A 25,533-nucleotide genomic window follows, 5' to 3' on the forward strand; every position below is an offset into this window, starting at 1 on the left:
TGATTGAGTGAAGGATCTCTATTTTACTTATTAGTCAGGATGCAAGAAATATGTACAATTTGTGAATCATAAAAATTGGCAAAAATCTACATTAAATACTGTAAGAATAGCGCTATATAGTGCCCGACACAGATTGGACACAAGAGGCACATGTAAAATTAAATAAACTTTTATTTTTCTTCAGTTGGAGGGCATGTCTTCCCCGTGAACCCCCCAGCCACAACACAGTCCCACAAGCACTTAATATACACAGCACACTCTCTTCTTCGTCCTCCACCACTCCTCACCAAGCTTTGTCCTCCTCCCACCTGACTCTGGCCACTGAGAGGTGGTTGCTGGCTCCTTTTATGGTTCACCCGGAAGTGCTCCAGGTGCTTGATCCCTGACTTCCGGCTGCACTTCCGGGTGTGATGAACAGGTTGCCCATACGGGCTCAGGAGTCCCAAAGACAGCGCCCCCTGGCGGTGCCTGCAGGACCCAACAGGGCTGCACCCAACTCCAATTCCCAGGATGCCCTGTGGGAACCCGAGACACTGTTCCACCCCAGGGAGGCGCCCATCTAGTGTCCAGGGGGAGGTATTGCAGTGTCCATGGCTGCTCTCCCTGAATATATTGTGCTGGGGCATCCCGGCTGGGTAAGGACACCAACCACCTGTCACAATACTATCACTTTCTCTGTTACAGTCTGACATGGCAATAGACTTTTTCTCACAAATAACCCAGACATGCTTGTTGCAATAACCAAAATTATACAATTTATTTATAACATAAGGATAATAGGTAGATAGATATATGTATAGACAAAGGGTAACTCTCTTTTTTCAAACCATGGTTTCTCGTGATCCCTCCCAAACCGCCTCAGGCTCCTTTTATACCATTGTGGATGCTGATTGGTCCAACCGATCGTGCTGTCATGTGCAAACGTTATGTAGCCAGTCTTGCCATCAATTACCTCAGGAGCGCACCGCTTTACCAATGCACACACCTTTACCCACGGAGCCTGAGTGCATTGCTTTATTAAAAACTCATGCACTGCCACAGACCCCTAATGCGCAGCACCACAGTTTCACTTATGCTTCCATCTGTTCCAGGTATCTATTTTTTACACATTTTCCTCTTATCTCACAAGCAAGTCACAAACATATGACCACAAAACCCCACATATTTTCTATTACAGGGTTAAAGGGAGATGAAAGAGAATCCAGTTCTTTGTATGGTAAACTCAAGAACTCGCCTGCACACAGTCCTTGGACCAATGCAGTTTCCTTTACCCCAATATGAACATCTTTGGGATATGGAAGGGTAAAAGTCTCATTTGGGCACTAGGAGATTGTGTAAAGTCCGCATAGACAATGAACAGACTGGGAACCAAACGTCATTACCATATCACCTTTTCAAGTTTATTCCTTGTTTTGAAATTGTATTTATTATTGCTTTTTTTGTAGCTTTTACCACTCTTTAAAGGGATACACAAAAATGTAAAGCAAATTTGAACCAACTAAATAAATTGTCAGTTTTAATTTATGGTGTGTTTGTTTTAACTACATTACCTTAAGCAAATCTAAAGATTACATTATTATTGGATTAATAAAAAAAAAATGAGTGAAACATAGAACTGTATCCAACATTCTGTTATCATGATCTACAATCTAACTTTGTGAACTTCCACAGTCCATGGACTTCTCAGGTTGATTGATGATTTCAGTTGCTGAGTGCAGGCGAATGGGCAGCTTTATTTGTGTGGACACTGAAGTGGGCTCGAATCTCTGTCCTTTTGTTTTCACTGTAGAAAAATAGATTGCTGACTTCCCAAAAAAGGCACTTTCTTATAGGCTGTTTTTACAGAAAATGTGGATATGTCAGGTTCTTATATATCATTTGGCTGCAATTTTCTAGGTCATACAGCAAATGAGTGATCATCGATATGACAAGTTGACCATTCCTGACGATGCGGCTGCAAACTGCATTTATTTGAATATTCCAAACAAAGGACACGTCTTGCTGCATTCCACACCAGAGGAATACCCAGAAAGCTCAAAGGTGAGTTGATTTTATTGAAGTTATTTTTGTTTTATTTCTGTATAGCATTCATCTCTTCATTTGTAAATTTGTATCAATAGTTGCAGTGAATCAAATTTGTTGTCATACCACCAAATTGTGGCAAGTCAAAGATTGCATCATATTCAACATAATTTAACAAAACAACCCCTGGCACGCTTAATATGATTCAATTTTGCCATATCCCAATATCTTGGATGCTGTGTTAACAAAGTAAGACATATATGTAGCAGAAAAGATGTTCTGACCGTACATTGTTTTACTTTTCAAACTGTGAAAAGGCAGTTAGAAAGATATGAGAGGACATGGAAATTGTGCTCAAGGGAAAAGCTGCTTCATCCCTCAGTTTGGTTTTTCTTGACAGAGTAAGAGAGACAGAAGTGACCGATCCTCTGAAGCATTATTTGAATACACACAAGCAATCATTGAAGACTTAGTTTCAGAAAGTATATATTTGGACAATGGAAAAACCAAAATATTTATACCGTGGGTATTAAGTGCAAAATAAGTCAATTTCAAAAACAAACAAAATAATTTGAAGACTAAAACTATCCCCATACCGACAATGTAAATAAAGAACAAAAAAAACATTAGCGTGTTACAAAGGAAACAGAAAAAGAATTGCAGTTGAGCTAAGACAAAATGCAATGGATCCTTCCAGTACTATTCAAGTAAAAAATAATAGAGAATTGAAAAGAAAATTCAGATACAGTAGACCCCCGCGAAGTCGCAGTTCAGAGTTTGCAGCCTCAGTCATTCACGGATTTTTCCTTAGAACCTATCTAATAATTATTAGCGGAAACCGCAAATATCCTCCGCAATTTTTATGGCTTTTTTCGTGGCAATACTGTAATGTAGGGAGAACAGGAAGCAACCGTAGAGGAAAACGCAACTTGGGATGGTGAAAGTAGCCAATAGAATTTGAAACTGCGACTCCCAGCAGTCCCTGCAGTGGCTCTGACTGGTCTTCTGCTGAGGGTGGTGAGGCTATTGGGGTCAAAGGATGTCAGAGCGGCTTTTACAAAGGGGGCCGGTGACCAAAAGCAAAAAAAAATTTTTTGTAATTTGTGTTTCAAGTTCCTGTCTCTCTGCCTTCTGTTGGGTTACCTGTGCTTATTCGTTTTGTCGTGGATCGTTTCATGTTTGGCGTCTGCATTGTCTGCCGTCTGCCTGTGTACATGAGGACTGTAAGTGGATTCATGGCCATCCTACAAATAAAGAAGCGCTCCTGAACCCGTCCACTCATCCTCACCATTTCAGGAACTAGCGGTAGGACTATCTTTACATTCCCATTCAACGTGCAGATCTCTGGACTATCTATTTTCATCATTACATTTCATTCGTTGCCGTTTTTCATGATTTACTGTGTGTGTTTTGTTGATGCTTTGTTGTATTTAATGTGTAATCACCATAAGGGGAACGGGTGGTATCGTTGTTTTCATTTGTTTTCATTACATTCTTTATTTGCTGTTTGATTACCAGTTTGCTTTGTTTTTGTCTCTGTTTGTGAGTGCGTGCGGGTCGGGCCAAGGCTGGGTGCGTACCTGGAATCTCCACCATAAAAATAAATAAATCACCATCTTCTCGAAGGTGTGAATCTTAGTGGCACTGGACCGCTACAGCGTTTTTCATTTCTCCTTGCTGCTGATTGACTGTGATGCATCCCCAGCTGAGTGTTCTTGTGTTTTCCGTTTTGTTCCTCTTACCCCTTAAACCGCTACAACCAGCTATAGTCGTTTCCCAGTGCCATTTGCGAGCATGCAGGAGCTGACTTAAAAGCCTGAACAGCAGCTGTCCTTTTTGGCTGATTGCTTTGTTTCTCTCTCCTCCCCCAGACATCCTCTGCTCCTGTTGGGGGTTATGCTCTCCTATTAATGTTTGTCTATTCTTTAATTGATAACTGCATACTGAAAGAGACATGTTTGTTTGTTTGAAGTGTTTGAATAAAGTTCTTGTCTCTACAATCTCCTGTGTTTCTGTACTATTCTGTGACCCAAGCGTGACACACTGCAGCCTCACTGTCTCTGGAATTGAGACGTCAGCGTTTTATCTCTGTGTGTTTGCGTGCTGCCAGTTCATGCGCAGTTGGCTCGAAGATTTACTTAATTTCTTCCATTGCATCGGTTGCACCTTGGACATATTGTTCCAGTAGTTTTTTTAAATAGTTTTTACAGTTCATTAGCAGTGTGTAAAATGATCAGTGTTGCAGTAATTGTGATGCTCTTTGCATGGAAAAAAAATGTTCTATTAAAATTTCACTTTTTCTTTGTGAATTGTAACGTTTACTTAAAGTGCAGCAAAAAAGTATTTGGCGTCCAGGGATGCATTGACCCCCAAGTATGTGGCAGTTTAAGGGTTAAAGCCCCAAGATGCCATCTAAACGCTCTGCACCTTCTAAGGCTTCTGGCAATGAAAACATGCTTACATGAATTACAGTACATATTTACATTCTAGCGCTGCGGGTGACATATCAGTACAGTACTGTACAGTATACGGGTTTACCTTTACATTCTTTTTTTTAGGTAATGTATTAAGCTGAGTCTGAAATTAAATTAAAGTGTTTTGGGGGAATATTTAAGGTTTAAACTAAATATTTTTTTAAATATATTTTTTTAACCACATCCAAAATTCGCGGTTTTTCACAATTCGCGGGTGCTCTAGGAACGTAACCCCAGCGAATTTTGGGGGTGTACTGTACACATTTAAATGTCATGGAAAATGTGCAAGAAAATAATCAATGAACAACCATATATACTCACGTATAAGTCGGGTCTTGAAACCTGAAAAATCAATCATAAAATCAGACCCTGACTTATACGTCATTCAAAAATGTGACACTTAATTTTTTTTTGTTAACATCTTCTTGCTTCCTCCAAATTCGCACCAGATTCTGACACATCGAATTTTGTTGCAGCAGCGCAGTTACCAATTTCTTTCGCTACTTCGACGACGTTTAATTTAAAACCAGCTTCATATTTTCTTCTGATCGAACACTCCATTGTAGATAAGGGTGCTCTTACAATAAAGGTGTATGAGGGTGTGAGATACAAAAAACACAAAACAGTGCAAACGTTGCTTCGGAATAGTTCGTGAATTACCGTGTGGTCACGTAGGCACAATAAAGAGAGAGAGAAAGAGGTTAGGAGCAGGTGCTGATACAGCGTATTGTCGCACACACATAGAAAATAACAGGTAGTGTGCTCTATGGTTACTCTTTCAGGTGGGCACTAGCATATCATAATCCCTTGTACCAATAGCGTGAGTTTTCCGCAATCGACTTATACGACCGACATTATAAAATACCAGAAATGATACTGTAAAATGAAGTCCCGACTTATCCGTGGGAGAACTTACTGTATCTGCAAGTACTGTATATACGGTAAATAAATATTTAAGCTTTTCAAAATAAAAAATGAATGAAGTGCCTTAGACAGAAGAAAATAAATTCATGTTTTTAAACAAAAGAGTGAGATGTGACTCACTTCACAAAAACCAACAGAGCCCCGGTGTCTGTAACACTGACAGAAAGAACAGCCACTGTTGACAAATGTTTTCCAACAACCACTTAAGTAGGGAGAACTTTCTTAGAAATGGAAAGTTGCAAATGTGACTGTAGTCTGCATAAAGAAAGATAAAATTGTGCTAGTAATTACATCACAGTAAGCTTTACTTTTTTACAGTAATGTAATCAAAAATTCAAAGACTGCTTGCATGAAAACAATAAACTGAAAAGTTGACAGCTGTGGTTTATAAATTTTAAATTCTCTCAAAGAACAACAACAGCAGCATCAAACAAAATATATGTAATTGTAATGGGCATTCCAAATTTATTAAAGACATCTGCACAAGGTAATCGGGGCCATTTAACTATGAGCCACTGGATATGAACAGCCTGCCAAGAATAAATTGTGTACTTTTTGGAACTTTTTAAAATTCTATTGAATATAGATTTGTCAAAGTTTTAATTATACTTTTCAATTCTAGTGAATGTGAAATGTGTTCACATTACTCAATTTTAGTGTTTTTTTTAACATTTTCAGTCATTCACAATAATATGGAAAACTTTTCCATTTACTGCAATACTTCCTGACCTCTCCAACTTTTCTTAGACCGTTTCATCCTGCCTGTTTGACTTTCTGACCCCGCTCTTAGCAGTATTGATTAGCATTCTGCCTAAGAGAATCCTTGAACAGAATTTTGATTAAAGTGTTCAGGAATGGCAGGTGTAAAATTGAAACTGTAGAAAGTGACACTCCTGAACAATAAGTAATAGTGGCACAAGTCTCAATAATAACAACAGTCACAGTAGCAACTGAAGGCCAAAAGAAAAATCTCCACTTTTGAACTATGGTACTGCAGACGATTAGAGGGCTTAAGACCTCCCCAAACCAGGCTGAATGCTATAATTCTCTATGAAAACTAGAGATGAAATACTTCAGTTACATCATGAGAAAAGAAGGCTCACTAGAGAAGGCACTGATGTTGGTAGATGACGCGTTAAAGATAAAAAGCAAAGTAGGAGAAACAAAAAAGATTAGTGGATGCTGTAATGGAAAAAGATGAGACACAACTCCAGAAATTGTCTTTTTATTGACAGAAGCATCTGGTGAGATGTTGTCCACTAGATGATCTTGTCGGAAATGTCTAAATTGGGAATAGGCAACATCGGTCCTGGAGGGCCGCAGTGGCTGGAGGCCAGTTATTGCTGATGAAGCACTTATTGCCAAGTGACATTTTGATGCTTCATTTTAGTGGTCTTGCTTATTAAGTTTCCCCACCCTTAATTGGTTATTTCAATCTTAAGCAGCTGCATTCAGTGTTTTTAATGGCTCCTTACTGGCAATAAGATGCAACTGACAAATGAGCCAGCAGTTCTCCATTTAACTTGTTTCCATTTACACCTGTGTGGATTTATCATGCACTGTTTGGTTTAATACAACAATTAAGACAAAAATGTGACAGACTGAAAATGATCCATTTTAGGCTTCAAATCAATTAGATTATATCCTTGGGAAGGAAAAAATCTACGATATAAGAACACTATATTGCAGACTAAAAAGCCATAAAAAAAACCTGCAGCCACTACGGCCGTCCAGGACCGACGTTGCCTACCCCTGGACTAAACAGATAATACAACAGCCTTTACCTTCCTTTCTATCATTTTACATCTCTTTTTGTGGCATATTAGAAAATAGTATAGAACAGTTTTTATAGTGTTGTTTACAATGCATTCTCAACTACTGGACACAGTTTACAGTTGCAGTTTAACTTCCGTCCAGATTTCTGAAATGAATTTATAAGTATGAATCTATAAGAAGAATTGCAGGCAGGAAAGGGACACACAGGGCTGGAGCAGGGCCGAATAAGACCCTAGGAAGGAGAGGAAAGCATGCAGCGGCAGGCAAAGTATGGAGGCATGTTCTCATTGCAGGGCAGAAGGAAGAGCACTGCTAGAGTTGTTATGCCCAGTTTCATCTCTGAGTCCTTTGAAGGGTCACTATGCCCTGCTTCCTTACAGTAGACAGGATCATTCATGAAGAAGACAGATGGACAGCCTGGAAGGAAATTATGTTTTTTCAGGACTGTAGAGGGTAGAGACGAGGATGGCTTGACTCTTCTCACAGTGAGAATGAGACCATGGAAGGCTTGAGGTAATTTTAAAGCCCCCCTCACTGATTGAGGGCAGTACATGGATGGCTTTCTTATGGTAACTGAAGAGCATGCAGGGACATCAGGGGATGCTAATGGGAGCTCTAGACTGGTGTGCCTGTTTCAAATGTAAGGCAGCTCCTCACTCCTGAAATGAATCCAGGACTTGGACAACAGTGACCTTGGGACAAGTTTTAAAGCCACTTGGAATCCTGCTCATGAAGAATACAGCTGAGGTGAGTGGACCAGTAGATGAACTGGGAGGAGACAGAGAGGGACAGGATGTATTTTTGGGAGGAAGTTCTAAAACTTGGAGGTAAACAGATGGTCAGGCCATTCTACCAGGCAGACATTGACCAAACACCTGTAAAGGTAGGCCAAGAGTGACTATGGGCTGTCTTGGTTTACTTCTGTTCATTTGCTATCTTTGGTGCTCTCTTTGTTCATCCCTCCCTTGTATTTTCCTTATTTAGTAAAACTTCTTAGTTTCATTATTTTGGATAAGAAGTTCATAATTATAATAATGAAAACATTATTAAATATCAAAAATTCATAATGAGCAATAGTTATGAATGCATTAACATGCATTTGCAAGTCAATAATAAAAAAATCAGCCTTTTTTTAATATCATGAGTAAATGAGTAAAAAAATGTACCTCTCTGATAATTGGCAAATAAAGCATGAATGAGGGCTCCAAACAAAATGCATCAGAAAATGTCAGATGGAGGAGGTGAGCATTTGTACGAAGGTACCTAGAATACAGTATGTATTTATAATAAACGCGCACACACACACATACACGTATCTGCCTAGTAATGCTCTATAATACTTGGTCAGGCGCTAGAATACACATACCCATCAAGTGATACAGTAGCTCAGACTGTCAGTTACACAGAAGGCTCATTTGCAAAACTCCTTCATTTAGGATGTTTTGAAAGCTGATGGGCTAAGGTTGGATTTCAGATATTTGATTGGAGAGTCATCCCCAACACTTTGATATCAAAACAGATGGCTGAATCAGAAAAACTGTAGACGACCTGTACTCAAACACAATGCATCCCAAAAAGTAACTTTACTTAGACCTGAAGCCTGAACTTTTTTATACCTTTTTATTCGATAAGAGCTTGTTCGATATGCAATAGAAATTCCATCTTCCCTTCTGGCCGAGAATCAGCTGTGCGGCAGCCATTTTGGCAAGTGGTGAAGACAAAAGAGAGACCTCAAAAAGTGTGGAGTATGATGTTTTACTGAGAAAAGACTGTACATCTAGTGGTGCCAATAAGTAAATAAGTGATGCTTAATGGTCAGGGACTCAACTGATTCAAGTGATTTAAACATAGCAGTTTTTATTTCAGCAATATAGTTACATAAAATGAACCAATTTATATATGAACAATATGTTGTAGTAAACAACAAATAAATCTCTGATATAGAATGCGTATTCTTTGAATGCAGTATATTCACCGGACTGATGGGGATCAAATATAGCATGTAGACATCTATATTACACTAAGTTCTGCTTCCTACTTTTCTTTTGTATAATGTTGATGTTTAGATTCATTAAAATATTTATACACCAGCTAGTAGCTTTGTTGCCCCAGTAGCTTATCCACATACTCTTTACAGGTTGGCCAGGTTCTGCTTCAACTACTTTGTTTCTTTGCATGAAGACACTCTTCCTGACTTTAATCTTGAATATTTTCCCTTTAATTTCCACTGTTGTTACTGGGTATGTGCTTTTAGTATTTAACTGAAAGAAATCTGCTGGATCACCTTTACTGAAGCCTTTACAAAATTTTGTAGTCCTGCCCTTTAGAGCTGGGATGCAGTTGCTTGCCCGCCCCCTGCAGAGCTTCAAGTGCTGTTATGTCTTTTTTGTAGCTTGTTGACCAGAAGTGCACACAGTACTCCAGGTTCAGCCTCACTAATGCATTATGTAGTCACATGACATCCCGTGATTTATATTCAGCTGTTTATATGATATTTCATTTGCCTTTTTAATTGTTTATGCACATTATCTAGACCAGTGTTTTGCAACGAGTGTGCCATGGACATTATAATGTAGCATACCTGAGTCTGAATCCGAGAGGGATAACACCCTCGGGTGGTCGAGACCTGTCTAAGGAGGACAGGACTATCCGTAGAAGCGGGCATTAAAGCAGCTCTGTGATCATGATGTTGCAGACACGGCACTTAGAGCATTTCAGACGCTTCTCCAGGCTGCTTGGGTCCATCTGTCCTGGGTGTGTGGTTGCCAGCGAGTCTCACAGGACCAGTGGATGGTAGGCATACAAGTTGCCTCTGTGGTAGAGAGGGGTAGGGAAAGGGGCAAAGCAGTTTGGAGATACCACCAAAGTGGTCACTAAATGCCATGTCTGCAAATGCTGATCTAGAACTCGGAGCTCCTTTTCACCAGCTTCTCCGGTTTATGGTTAGTAAGATTATGGTATGCCTTGGGATGTTTTTGGTTACAAAAACTGTGCCACCAAAGGAAAAAGGTTGGGAAACACTGGTTTAGACAATGTGAAAGTTATGGCAACGTAAACCAGTATTTACTTTTCAGAGGTTTTAATACAGCTGCCACTTGATAGTAAATCTGTCTTTGTAGCCAGTTTATTCTGCTAAGCCTTGCATGGAAGCAAAGCTTGCTCCACAGACAATAAGCACAAGGCAGGAAATCAGAAGTCCACCCTACATGGGATACATATCTGTGACAAGAAGTACAAAAAAGGTGAAACAGAAAGGCACACTGGATTGATTTTGAAGACACCATGTAAACTGAATGCTTGGTTATAGCTTGTGAGAGGAAAATAAATTTAGTTGCCTGGAGTAAAACTAGGATACCATATTTAAAATCAATACAGCAGGCAGCACAGTCCAGAATCTGAAATGCTGATGATTTTGATTTATATTTAATTTTTGCTCATTAATAACTCAAATAAGGTGTTTTCTCAGTACTTGAATTCGAAGATTTGTTTATCAGTTTGTATTCTTGATGCGAAAATAATGTTTAGATCATGTTATTGGTCTTCATTTTGTTCCATTAGTGAGCTTTCTTAGCTCAGTTGCAGAATTGTGTGGCAATAAAGCGTCTCTGAGCAGCATCAGATGTAAAGACAGAACTAGCCATTGATGAGACAACAGGTCAGCTGAGAATGTCACATTGAGCCTAACCATAACCCTAAACTGCACATCTTTTGGGATGTGTCCAGGAGGTTATCCATAGACAAGGACGGAATATGTAAACTCTACGTGGCGACTGACTGGGCAGATCATCCTGTCTGTGTGGCAGTGCTTAGAGTAGTGAGAAAAAAAGTGCTATATAAATATAAACTGTTATTATTATTACTAACTAATGGGTCACTGTGGCTTCACATTTTGTTTTATTTTTATTTTTTCTTTATATAAACAATTATGAAAATGGTGGACAAACACTTTAAAAATTCATGTGTTTTCATTAACTTTTTAAAAGAAGTTCACAGTTCCCAGAAGGAAAAAAAATAATTTATCAGAAGGTAAATTTCCTCGGTAACATCTGGAAGCTCTTGTGAATGTGCCTACAGTACACCCACTATGACCGCTGAGAGCTGCCACCACACAGCCTTTAAGTCTCAGATCTGTAGATGGCCCTGTCTGTTCAGCTGCCTCCTTTCCCTTTTGTCTAAAGAATTCTTTAAATTTGAGCATGGGTACTACATGACCATTACAGAAACCGATAAAATAAAAATACAATTAGAGCAATAGGCTACAGCAACCTGACACCCAGAAATATGAAGAATTTGGTTATAGTTACTTCATATACAAAGTATTCACAGCTGCTTTATCAGCTTTATACATGTCCTGTTAAAAAAAGGTAAAATCATAAATCAAAACTATGAACCTCGTTACTGCACAGCCCAGCAGCACACTGGTCTGTCTCTGCTCTGTGTGATGGATGACCATCTCTGGCCATCCCTGATTCTGTAGTACCAAAGTGATTAAGAGCTCAGCTGGGACAAAACCTCAGATTATGTAGCTCTCCTCATCGGCTTCATCTTCTGCAACAGCAGTTATGGCAACATCATGTCCTCTTGTTTGATTCTATGTCTAGTGTTGCACTCTCTTTTAAGCATGCTCCTTGTGCTTAATATCCTGAGAATTTCCATTTCATCAATAGTTGTGGGAGCACTTTGTGGATTTTTCCTGGGGTATATTGCAATCCTTTCAAATGAAATTTGTACAAACCAGCGTTCTTTGTGTTTATCATACTTGTAGAGTTATCTGTCCCTAGGCTGTGCATTCTCCCTTCACTGTTGATCACTGATTGGATCTGGTATTTTAATTTACCAATGTATGTTTACCAACGTATGCTGGTATGTAAAACCTATAATCTCTTTTGCTGTTTGGAGCAACTTACGCAGGTGCAAGAAAGGATGATGGCTGTCCAAACCAGACCAACAGATGCTACAACAAATGCCAAGAAAATATAGAATATGTCAGGTTAAAGTGATAACTTCTCCCAAGGCAACATGATCACCAGATGGTTTGGTTGGCAACAAAATCATAAAACATTTAGGTCCACTCAACTACCAGGTTAATTGTGGCACAGATTTAAATATATAAACAAATACAATAAATGTGGCCAACCTCAAATCCTATTTTGGCCCCGAGTGGGGTATGGGGGGTGTGTGGACAGTGTGACGGCTAAACATATTACATTCTGAAGTTGATCTGTGTGTGTCCTTTGAAATGTGCCAAACCACTTACTTAATCTAACGTGTAGCTTTAAGGTGAGGACTCCCTTAAAAGTGTTTTGAATTCTGCCAATGACAGTTGTTCCAGGGTACAGTCCCACCTCAGTACCCATCAAACAATACATGCTAAATAAGAGTAAAGAAGAAAAAAAGTGAAACCACTTCTGAGGAGGCAGCATTGCCAGCCATAGCAAGTAAAGTCTTACCAGTAAGGACTGGCAGTGCAGAACCTTCCATAACACAGAATGTCAGTAAAACTGCCAGCACAAGTGCACCTCTGCTCTTACCTGGCCATCTTCAGACCAGGCTTTTGCTGAACCACTCTTCACACCAGAGTATAGTAAGACATAAATTGTACTATTTTGGGAAACTAATTTTCATCAGCCATTGATCACATAACTGAACTGATTCCTTTTCATTTGTAACTACAGGACTTTTACAACAGATTAATTATGATTGCTATAAATTCTGTATCTGTTTTTGTAAGTTGTGTCTCTGTTATTGGTTTTGTGTTATTGTCTCATTCTGTGTAATGCGCATATCTTCTTTTACCAATATTATTAGTTTAGTACCCTTTATGAACCTACAATTGCATCATTGAATCCTCTGTGTGTGTGTGTGTGTGTGTTTAAAATCAGTGTTCTAGAAATAGGTCTTATTCAGATCTGTTATTTAGTATTGGTTACTTTAAGGTTGCTGACAACATAGATTCATTTGTCAGAGCTCTCAAGAGTGAACAAAGGGTTTTACTTACAAGTATGCACTAAGAAACAGTCAAAGCCAGCAAGAAAAGCAAGTGCACCAAAAAACAGACTTCATCTTGAAGCAAGATTCCTGAAACAAAAAATAATCAAAAAAAGAAAACAAAATGAGCAAGAAGGCCGGCCATGCATTACTCAGCAGCTGAGCAGAGAGTTAAGGTGCATGTGTAAGTAAGCTGGTGTGCTGGGCAGAGCAGCCTCATGGGGCCGTGAAGTAGCGTTTGGAGATGTGGTTAGGAACAGCATGCAGGTTGAAGGTGTGACCAAGGACGTGGCTATATGCCATGTTACTTAATTCAGTAGCCATACCAGAACATACCAGAGTGTCATCCATCCATCCATTTTCCAACCCGCTGAATCCGAACACAGGGTCACGGGGGTCTGCTGGAGCCAATCCCAGCCAACACAGGGCACAAGGCAGGAACCAATCATGAGCAGGGTGCCAACCCAGAGTGTCATGAGAAGTAATAAGATAGGGAGCAGTCCAAGAGCATGAAGTAAGTGAATAATTTAAAATAAAAGTTAACCTGAGAGTGCTTAAGAGTCGATTGACAGTACAAGTATTGTAGGTACAAAAGAGTCAATCAGAGAACAAATGATAGCTGGAAGGCACTGGCACCAATATGTCAGTTCTCAGTTTAAAGACCCAGTCATTACTGGGGCAGCCTTTTGCTAGTTGTCCCTTAAAAGTGAATTAGCATTCTCTTTGTTATTTTGTTAAGGCTAAACTCTACACACAGTACTCTGGATTTCATTAATTATTGTTAGGTTGCATTATTTTTGGATTTTATTTTTCCAACAGCTGACTACTTGAATTTTTCTGCGTCACACTCCCAAGTTTCAGTCCTGTACTTTCATTTGCCTGATGTCTGTGGGTTTACATAGCAGCTGCACAATATTTTACTTTATGCTGCATTCAGTTCAAAGTGTAAATTTATATTACTTCCTTGAAGTTCAGATTTATTGTGTTGTGTATGCAGTTTTGCATTTTTCCCATAGACGAGAGACAGTGGCACAATATCAACTACAAAGAATATCTAACCATATGCTAAAAGTAACATTAGCAGACCATCAGAAGGTTTATGGTGCTGGTGTAGTAGAAATAGGCATTGAACTGTACAGGAATTGTTTTACCAGTGACCTTTCATAAGGTTTAGTGAAGCCTCCCTAAACAAAATTCCTGCGTACGTCTGGGAATGTGAAGTGAAAAGGGATTACTAATGTACAAATCAGCCACAACAAGGGCACGCTGAAGGTCTTGGAATGTACTTTTCTTGGACTTTTCTTTTTACAGGTTTTCCTGTGAACAGCTTCTTAGATTTAACTAAGCAGTAATTTTTTTAACATCTGTCCATTAGGAGTAAAAAATAGAGTTTCATTCTGCAAAATAAATGAATAATGAAGAGCTGTCCCACTAGCATCAGATATCATTTATGATCCTAAATGTCTGCGTATACCTTGTACTATTTCAGGTCTAATGTAAAAACAAGACAAAAAATGTGCTAACTGTTTGGAGGAGGAAAAGTGCAGAGATCAAACTAAATAGACTCAGAACTATAAAATGATCTGCGCTGTTGTCTACACCTACCTGTAAAGGTGGCTAAATGTCCCATCAGGCTCTATGGCCCACACCCAACTTTAAATGTCTCTCATTCTTGGAAATTTGTCCACTGTCCCTTCATTTTTATTTTTTTTTTTTTACTCAAACATTATGCCCTCCAAGCTTCTCAAAATGGTGTTATCCTCAGCTGGGAAACATGTTTAAGAATATTAACTTAGACTCGCTTTCCTCTAGTATTGATTCCCTTATGGACACTGATAATTTATCTACTCCTGAAGAACTGGTCTTACACTACAACGCTGGACTTAATGGTAGTCTTAACTCTGTAGCTCCATTAAAAACTCGATCTGTTTCTTTCTCCTTTTCTGCTCGCTGGTTCACGCCTGAACTTTGGGTTTTGAAAGCCAAGGCCGGCAACTTGAATGGTTATATAAAAAAACTGGACTCTTTGTTCACAAAGAGATGTACAAAAACCATATACTTTTTACAAGGACTGTATCGCCCAAACTAAATCTAACTATTATACTCTCATTATTTCTTCCAATGAAGGAAACACCAAGTCATTGTTTTCACTACTTAATAACATCACACAAGGTTCTTTACCTTCTCACCTTTACTCAACTGAATTGAGTAAATTATGTCCTTTTTTAATGAAAAAATCCAGAAGATTCATCAGTCTCTCTGTATGGATTCCTCCAGTACTTCATTTGAATTTCATCCACCAACTCACTCATTTTCCTCTTTTCAGCTTCCTACTTTCTCAGAAATCTCAGATCTTGTCTGTAAGTCTAAGCCATCCACCTGTCAACTGGACCCCCTCCCTACAGTTCTAGTCAAAGCCTGCCTCCCCTCTCTGGTCCCCCTTATCTCTGCTATAATCCACTCTTCTCTCACTACTGGTACTGTTCCTTCATCTTTTAAAACTGCTGCAATAACCCCAATACTGAAAAAACCTGGTGCCGATCCGACTAATTTCAGGAATTTTCGTCCTATTTCTAATCTACCCTTCACTTCCAAAATTCTGGCTATTCAACTTCATTCTCATTTATCTCAAAATAATCTGTATGAACAGTTCCAGTCTGGTTTTCGTCCCCTCCACAGTACAGAAACGGCACTTATAAAAATTACTAATGACCTCCTTATGGCAGCTGATTCTGGTTTAATTACTATTCTCATCCTCCTTGATCTGAGTGCAGCCTTTGATACTATTTGTCACACTACTCTTCTCAATAGATTATCTTCGATTGGCATTACCCACACTCCACTAGACTGGTTCAGATCCTACCTCTCAGGCTGCACTCAGTTTGTTCAGCTTAAAATTTTCACATCCCAACCCACCGCTGTTACTTCAGGTGTGCCCCAGGGCTCTGTCCTGGGCCCCTCCTTTTCATTATTTACCTCCTTCCCCTTGGCAATATCATATCTTTCGTAAATATAACATTATCTTCCACTGTTATGCTGATGACACCCAGCGCTATCTCACTAGCAAACCTACTGCTTCCCTTCCACCCTCCTCACTTATTGATTTCATAGCAGAAATCAAATCCTGGTTTTCTTCAAATTTTCTTAAATTAAATAGTGACAAAACTGAGGTTCTCCTCATTGGTACAAAATCAACATTATCCAAAACTGATCATTTTTCATTTGTTATTGATAATTCCTCTGTCTCCCCTGCCCCACAGTACTTTATCCTTTCAGTCCCACATCAATAACATCTCCTGGTCTGCATATTTCCAGTTGCCTAACATTAATAATAATAATAATTCTTTGCATTTATATAGCGCTTTTCTCACTACTCAAAGCGCTTAGCAATTGCAGATTAAGGGCCTTCCTCAAGGGCCCAACTGAGCAGAGTCCCTTTTGGCATTTTACAGGATTCGAACTGGCAACCTTCCGATTTCCAGTGCAGATCCCTAGCCTCAGAGCCACCACTCCGTCATTAATCGTATTCACCCCTCCCTCACTCCCCACACCACTGCTATCCTTGTTCATAGCCTTGACACTTCTTGTCTGGATTATTGCAATTTCCTTTTCTTTGGTCTTTCTCGTAAATCTCTTTATAAGCGTCAACTGGTCCAGAACTCAGCTGCCCACATCATTACTAGAACCCCCTCTGTTCACCATATCACTCCCGTTTTGCAGCAGCTTCATTGGCTTCCAGTTCAGTTCCGAATTCAATTCAAAATTCTCCTACTACCTTTTAAGCCTATCCACAAACTTGTCCCTCCATATCTGTCTGACCTCCTCCATGTTGCCATGGACTGTCCCCTTCGTCCGTCTTACCACTATGGGGAGCAGAGCATTCAGTTGCTCTGCTCTCCCCAGCTCTGGAACTCACTACCACCTGAGCTTAGAAATATTGAATCATTTTCACTTTTCATATCTAAACCTAAAACTCATTTGTTTAAGACTGCTTTTTCTCTTTGATTACAATTGCTCTGTCTGATTTTAATTTTTGTATTTTAGTTTTGGGGTTATTCATAATGTCTAAGGCCACATTTCATTACAGCCATGCATTCATGTCTTTCATTTAAAGGCCTGTCATCAACCACAAGTCTTATAACTTGATTGAAGATGCTGTACCCATTACAATTATTGCTCCTTCACCTTAGTTCCTTACTCTGCTTGAGAGAATATTAACTGCACACCCAGGCCATATAATATTTGTAAGTTTATTCAAAGCGAGGCAATGGTCAGCTGCCTTTATCATTTCTAGTGTGAATTCCATCAATTGTGACAAAATAAACAGAAATGGTGAACATCAAGTCCACATTTGGCTTCTCAGTAAAGCTGTGCTTCTGTTCAGGGAAGAATTAATGTTAAGAGTGGTGTTCCACAGGGGTCAGTGCTAGGGCCGCTGCTATTTTTAATATATATAAAAATGATTTAGATAGGAATATATGTTACAAGCTGATTAAGTTTGCAGATGATACCAAGATAGATGGATTGGCAGATCATTTGGAATCCATTAAATCATTACAGAAGGACTTGGACAGCAGGCTTGGGAGATTTGTGGCAGATGAAATTTAATGTCAGTAAATGTAAAGTATTACACAAAGGAAGAAAAACTGTTAGGTTTGAATACACAATGGGCGGTTGGAAAATTGATAGTACACCAAATGAGAAGGATTTAGGAGTCATAGTGGACTCTAAGCTGTCAACTTCCCGACAGTGTTCAGAAGACATTAAGAAGGCTAACAGAATGTTAGGTTATATAGCGCCCTGATGTGTGGAGTACAAGTCCAAGGAGGTTCTGCTCAACCTTTATAATGCACTGGTGAGGCCTCATCTGGAGTACTGTGTGCAGTTTTGGTCTCCAGGCTACAAAAAGGACATAGCAGCGCTAGAAAAGGTCCAGAGAAGAGCGACTAGGCTGATTCCAGGGCTACAGGGGTTGAATTATGAGGAAAGATTAAAAGAGCTGAGCCTATACAGTTTAAGCAAAAGAAGATTAAGAGGTGACATGATTGAAGTGTTTAAAATTATGAAGGGAATTTGTACAGTGGATCAAGTGTGTTATTTTAAAATGAGTTCATCAAGAACACGGGGACACAGTTGGAAACTTGTTAGGGGTTAATTTCACATAAACATTAGGAAGTTTTTCTGTACACAAAGAACCATAGACACATGGAATATGTTACCAAGCAGTGGGGCAGACAGTAAGACTTTAGGAACTTTCAAAACTAGACTTGATGTTTTTTTAGAAGAATTAAGTGGAAAGGACTGGCGAGCTTTGTTGGGCTCGGTGGCCTGTTCTCATCTAGAGTGACCTAATGTTCTAATTCACTAATTCTCTCTCTCTCTGTCTTTCTGTGTATATATTCTGTGCCTTCTATAATATTTGGGACAAAGACACATTATTTTCTTGATGTACCCTTCTGCTTCACAGTTTAATGACATCTGAATTATGTGATTTAAATTTTTAAAGTGCACATTGCAGATTTTCATTTAAGGCTATTTGTATTCATTTTGGTCACACCATGTAGAAAATTACATTTTTTTCTCCATGGGCACGTATTTCAGGGCACCATAATGTTTGTGACATAGGAATGGTGGGTATATTAAATCAGTCATATTTAACATATCTCTTGTATGCAGTGACCGGTGCCGAGTATCTTCTCTGGTGATGCTCTCACAAACTTCTGATGCAACCATCTTCAGCTCCTGTTCATTTCAGGACATGTCCACTTAAAAACTCTCTTCAGTTCAATTTGACTTAAATAGGGTGACTATTTTAAAAAAACTCCTGTGTTGCCTTAGCAGTATGTTTGGGATCATTATCTTGTTGGTTGAAGCATCATCCAATAATTTTGGAGGCATTTCATGGAACTTGAGTAGGTAAGATGTTTCTGTGCACCTCAGAATTCATTGTGCCACTGTCATCAGCAGTTACATCATCCATGAAGACAAGTGCGCCAATACCTGTTGCATGTTTAACAGATGAGTTGGTAGGCTTTGGCTCTTGGGCAGTTTCTTTTCGTCTCCACACTTTACTCTTGTCATCACTCTGATACAGATTCATCTTTGCCTTGTCTGTCCACAAGACCTTTGTCCAGAATTATGCAGGCTTTTTTAAGTATTTTTTTGCAAACTGTTACCTGGCCATCCTGTTTTTGTGGCTAATTAGTGGTTTGCATTTTGCAGCGTGCACCCTGTATTTCTTCGGATAGTAGGCTGGCACACATACACATCTGAAGACTGTTTCTGATCTGTCAGATAGGGATTTGGGGCTTTTTCTTTACCACAGTGAGAATTCTTCTGTGAAGGTCTTCCTTGGCCTACCAGACCCTTTGCGATTACTGCACTCACCAGTGCGTTCCTTCTTCTTCTTAATGATATTCCAGACAGTTGATTTAGGTAATCCTGACCTTTTAACATAGTTTTACAGCCTTGTAATGGCTTCTTTGACTTTCATTGGCACAGCTCTTGCCCTCATGTTGAAAAATGGCACCCATAGACTCCAAAGGGTAGACGCAAGCCTAGGTATTTATCTTATGTGTGCTCCAATGAAGCAATAAAATACACCTGAGTAATCACAAACACCTGTGACACCAATTGTCCCAAACATTATGGTGCCCTAAAATGGGGGGGGACATATATAAAAAGTGTTGTCATTTCTACACGCTGTGACTAAAATGTATGCAAACACCCTTGAAGTGAAGTCTGCAATGTGCACTTTAGTCACCTCTGAATTGTTTGATTAGTAATTGTAAACTGTGTAGCAAAAAGGGGGCTATCGGGGGCATCAAGGAAAAATGTGCCATTGTCCCATATAGATATATTTGTTAGTGAGTGTGTGTGTGTGTTTTTAAGTGTCACAGCCTACTCTTTTTGATAGGAATATATATTACAAAAATATTCACTGTTTAAGTTATGTGATCTGCTCCAGCATGACATGCGGTACATTTTAGGCAAAACTTCAAATGTTACAAATTGACGTTGACACTTGACGCATTAGGTTTCGAGAAGTTATGTATAAAACATAGGCTAAAAGTTGATTCATTGAAATCAGAGGCCTTACCCATGTCATGCTGTTTTAATTAAAAACTTTCATGTTTTCCACAATATGCTGGACATTCTTCCCATATCTGTCAGTCAACTATAATTTCCTTTACTGTTATAGCAATAAATAGTCTTGACGGATTTTCACAACAATATCACTGCAGTGCGTAAGAAACAAATGGTAAAGCAATTAAAGAGTGCATTTCAGTTATTTTGCTGGTAGCCACAGTCAGAGTCATGGTGTGTTGTACAAAAAGAAGAATGGCAGGGCCAGAACTCTTCTTTGTGCTTCTCTAATCTGCACAGCACATCTAAGAGGGCCTTGTAGGAACATGTATGCACATTACAGGATCTGCGTGTCACGCTTATAGCTATGGAAAGTCGGCAGCCTTCACAGTTGATGTTCAGAATTTATTGCACTTCAGAGTTTTCCACCAATTAGATGAGCTTAGCGAATAATTTACGCAGCCCTGCTGTTATCTCTTTTTCAGTTCATCTCAAGTTCTAATGTAAAACACGACGTAATATCACCGACGTCTTGATCTTTTCTTTAGCTTTGGTTTAACACACACTAAAGGGGCTAAATAAGTCAAAAGACTTGGCATGGGAGCCTTGTTATCCTTATCACATCTAATCGAGGCTTTTTTTTTTGAGACATCACTAACAAAACACATTCCATAAAAAACTACCGAAAGTCTGATTTGTAGTCTACTCAGAGAGAAATGAAATGCCCGATTTTAAGAGACAAAAAAAAACAAGTCTACTTTCTGAATTTGCTTGAAGCGACAGTAAAACCCATCATGACATCACAGAAGTGGAATTTCTAAGGCTGCAGCATATGTGGATGTTAAGAAGTTTTGACTTGGAACACGTTTTGGAAAAGAGATCATTTTTTATTTTTCTGAAGACAGTCCATACTTTGAAGGATTAGCCCATGAGGATTTACCAATGCCCAGAATTGTTCAAAGACTCATGGAACATATTTTGGAAAAAGGTGTTCTTGTTTAGGAATCAAAGTGAAATGTGCAGATTTGTTAAAACACACTTTATTTTGCTTTAAAACAGACCGCGGGTTCTGGGAAATTGCTTTCTTCCAGTTGAGAAGCAGCCCTGAGAAAAGCCAAGCCATGTGTTAGGTGTGGAGATCTCGCTGTAAAGAGGGCCAGTGTTTCCGCATTCATGCACAGCTCCTCTTTTCAGCTCTTTGGTCCTCTCAGATGTTTGAGAACAACAGCAAACTGAATTCCTCTTTAATAGCCTGCAGTTATTAGTTTGGGTAGTTTATGGTGGCGCCACAGAGTAGCGAAGTGTTGCATGTTGGTCAGTCATGCTAGTACCGTAGTCTTTACATATGACAATACTGCTATTAATACTATTACTGCTACTACCTTTCATTCTTATTTGTGGCCCACGACATCTTGGAGTTATATACCGGGGGTTCAAGACTGATAATTGCATACCAGTGAAATAACCAGATACAAAGGACTAATTACATGTTTGAATTTGTTAGGATCCTTCCATCTATCCATTTTCTGAACCTTAATGTCCCATTTCATAATTGGTGAAGCGTCAACACCTGGCAGCATCAGGTGCAGGGCAGAAACCAACTCTGGGTGGCATGCCAGTCTATTACAGGGCCAATGTAGGCAGACCAGTCATGTTAACCAGCAAATATCTAGCAAGTGAGAGGAATCCTGAGGAGAACATGCAGACACCGCACAGAGTGCTGCTCTAAAGTGAACTCGAGTCCCTGACTCTCCGACTTAACAGTCCTAATCACTAACAGGCCATCAAAGGTTAACAACTATTGTGTTTGCAAAAACACATAAAATGAAGAAGGACCAAAGAGGATGTGCTGAAGGAGTGGAGTCCTGGATTGCCTTTTGTGTCACAGCTACGTTTTCTCCCAGTGTGTTAGCTTGTCCGGCCGTTTTCTGCTCTGCACACATTTCTGGAGCTTTGTGTCTTCTATTCAGCACAGCTGGGAGAGACTCAGACTCCTAACATTCAAGACCAGAATACCAAAGACATGAAAATGCAAGAATGAAGCAACTGTACTTGATTGCGACAATCTGAATTACCATTGTCTTTCAGAGGTTTCTGTAATGAATTCAGATCTAAGTGGGTCATTTACAGCTAATGCATCACATCACTTCAGAGTGCCCAACATGACTAATTTAAGTTCCCTAACGCCGTCAAGCAGCCAGCACTGAGCCAGCTGCGAGTGCCTCTGCTGCCGTAATCTAGGAGCTCAGACAGCAACCGGATGAATCCTTGACCCCGTCTACTGATGTGACGTTCTCTGGAGGCCGCTGCACTGCTGCTTCTGCTAATAGCACAGTATGGTCATCGTTTGAACTGTTTTGGGCCAATTCTAACAAGGGAATCCTAGAAAAGCGCTTTCCTGACAAAGTCATGTCTGCTTATATTGTTTCGCAGTTGATAAAAAACACTTTGTGATAATCTGAAAACTCGGCTGAATGCAGCTTCATACTCTTAGAGTTTACATGGGGACCACAAGCGTGACATGTTCTGGGCCCTGTTGCTAAATGGAACATGAAATCGGGATGAGATAGCATACTCCCACCACCCCTTGGAGCACCATGAAACAAGCAGCTACAGCTCCACTGTAACAGTTCCCTACCAGCATTTCTCAACCTTTAAGTATTTGCGACCCGAGTTTTCATAAGTTTTAATCGCACCCCCCTAATGTTTTTTTGAAATCCTAATAAAATTTATTCCTATATTTTTTGCTGCTGATACACCGCTACAAGTTTAAAATTTCCCTACGAGTAGCGAAATTACACCACATATGGCAATATTCGCGCCCCACAGATTGAGAACCGCTGCCCTAAGCAATGCCATTTTACTTCGAGAATGCTGAGTGTGGACCAGACCCCGTTCCCTAACTCCAGCACCCACATGCCACCCAGAAGTTCTTCCTGAAACTCCAGTAGGTTGTAGGGTGGAAAAAATAGCTGATGACAGTTTTGACCCTTTATCTAACAAATAATGTGAGAACTTGTAGATGTGTAAAAGTTTTGTGCACAGAACACACGGAGCGCCAGCCGTCTGCTTATCCTATTCTGCTTTCTCATTTGTCCCCAGGTGTTTGAGAGATTGAAGGACCACATGCTGATCCCGGTGCCCCTTACACAGATGGCAAAAGTCGACGGTTCTCTGTCTTGCTGCTCGATTCTTGTCAACAAACGGCGTGAGATGTGAAAGGAATGAAGATAAATAACCTGGAAACTGGCAATAATATCCAAATGGTGGTACTTGAGCCCCAACCTAAGCAGCTCACCCCTGTGCTTTCATGTCCCCCTGTCACAGTGCTAAGAATTCCAATGTCCAGCCTTTCCAATCAAGTGGTCTTCTCCTGGCTTTCTGGAATATGAATTATGTTTCTGGGTGCTCTTATCAGTTTTCAGTATCTCATTATGTCAGTGAAGGCTTTGAAGAGGGCTTTGTTGTGCATTTCCATGTGGTTGTGAAAATGTCAGAAGAAAGTACAGGTTTCTCTTTAGTTTTTTTATGTTATTAATATGAGAATATGTCACACTTTCAATTGATTGTCTGCTCTAAATGACTTAAAATGAAATAAGGCAATTAAAATCATTTAGGCTGAATGCTGTTGCTTGTGAACGTGCGGCCCACTTGGGTGTAGATGGCTTTATGCGTTTTCTTTTTCATTTTTTTTTATTCCGGTGGAAATCATAAGATATGTTAAGGCCAACAGCAGCTCATTGAGCTAAGAATTTCAGAGTTTTAAAATATGAATCGCCCATCTTTCTTTTCTAAGATTCAAACAGCAGTACAGCTAGGAAAGAAAGTATTGTAGGTTTTGACTTCTGCTTACTGCGGTGGGCTGGCGCCCTGCCCGGGGTTTGTTTTCTGCCTTGCGCCCTGTGTTGGCTGGGATTGGCTCCAGCAGACCCCCGTCACCCTGTAGTTAGGATATAGTGGGTTGGATGATGGATGGATGGCTTCTGCTTAAAGACGAGCCATCACTTTATGATTTGAGACTGCATGGTGAATACGCTGGAACGGTTGCCCCCAACAATTTTGATTATAGAATGAAAGGGGACTTCCAGCCGCTGAAGGGGAGCCAGATGAATTTCGAATTGTTCCAAAACTCTTTAATCAAAGATGAAGTCTTTAGTCCTGGAGATCCTTTACACCTCGGTGGCCCACTGCCAAACGTGCAGGGTGATATTTAGAGGAGGACGGCAGAACACCGACCCAGTAACGCTCAGGCTGAAATACGCAAACGCCATTGTCTGTTACAGAATTTTAAGCCACTTTCAAGTTCTCGGCCGGAGCTCAGTGTGTTATTTTGTTTACACTGACATATTACTTCAGTAACTGCTTGTAATACATAGAGAAGAATACGTACAGTGCTGGAAAAAGCCTGTCGAGTGCAATGTCCTCCCATCTGTATCTGAACTCCATAGGCTGTTACAGGGCTGTCATGGGGCACACCAAAGTGCACGCATGGCCACTCTGGCTCCCACAACCAAACTGATCTCGCACAACAAATATAGTGCCAAGAACAATCTTTGGGTTTAATTTGTTCATGTTGACCTCGTTGTGAAGGTCACTGACATGTTAGGCCACACAATTCAGATCATTCTAGATGGTTCACAGAGGTTTTTCACCACAGCATGTAGTCAGCAAAAGACGTTTTCACAAATTTGGCAACCCTGTCTTTTTTGATAATCCTGTAGAAGACCCTTTATATCAACCATTGCAGGTTTTTTTCTCACACCGTGGACGTGGTCATCAGGGGTAGTCAGCTGGGACATTAAAACTGGTAACAAAAAAAATTAAAAATCACCCAGCTTTATCAAAGTTGCCAAATCCAGTTCAGGTCTGCTGGGCTTGATGCCTGTCTCAGCACACTCAGTCACAAGACAAGACACCTGGCTGACTCAGGAGACACTCGCGCCCACACACGCACCTTTGGGGTCATACTGGGGGGTGTAAAAAGACACCAGTGACGTAACATGAATGTCCTTGGGGAGGAAAACCAGAGAAGGTGGCAGGAAACTCACTCAGATGAGCAGAAGGACAACAACCAAGCGTGGTGGCATTGAAGCCCAGCACAGTGGGCTGCTGTGCCCAAAACTGGCATTACTTTGTCGAACAATCTCAGGAGAACTTGGAAAACATTATGGCACCATTTTTACAGTTTTGAAAGTCAAATACCCCTTACTTCATCCACATAATTATTTAAGAGAATTTATTTGATTAGACCTGCCAGCACTGG

At 40.0% G+C, this 25,533-nt stretch overlaps 1 protein-coding gene across 5 annotated transcripts in view; it reads left to right on the plus strand.

Annotated features, from left to right (window-relative positions):
- Positions 1–24,996, plus strand: part of ddah1 (dimethylarginine dimethylaminohydrolase 1) — a 182,160-nt gene extending 157,164 nt beyond the window's left edge. For 4 of the 5 annotated variants that reach the window (XM_028811522.2, XM_051932776.1, XM_051932777.1 and 1 more), the window contains 2 exons: positions 1,897–2,040; positions 23,373–24,996. In XM_028811522.2, the coding sequence (XP_028667355.1) occupies positions 1,897–2,040; positions 23,373–23,489 (261 nt within the window). In that variant the 3' untranslated portion in view covers positions 23,490–24,996. The remainder of the gene's footprint in view (positions 1–1,896; positions 2,041–23,372) is intronic. The other variant, XM_051932778.1, reaches the window with a different exon arrangement.
- Positions 24,997–25,533: the final 537 nt, after the last annotated feature.

Source organism: Erpetoichthys calabaricus, chromosome 10 (genome assembly GCF_900747795.2).
Source record: "Erpetoichthys calabaricus chromosome 10, fErpCal1.3, whole genome shotgun sequence".
NCBI lineage: Eukaryota > Metazoa > Chordata > Cladistia > Polypteriformes > Polypteridae > Erpetoichthys > Erpetoichthys calabaricus.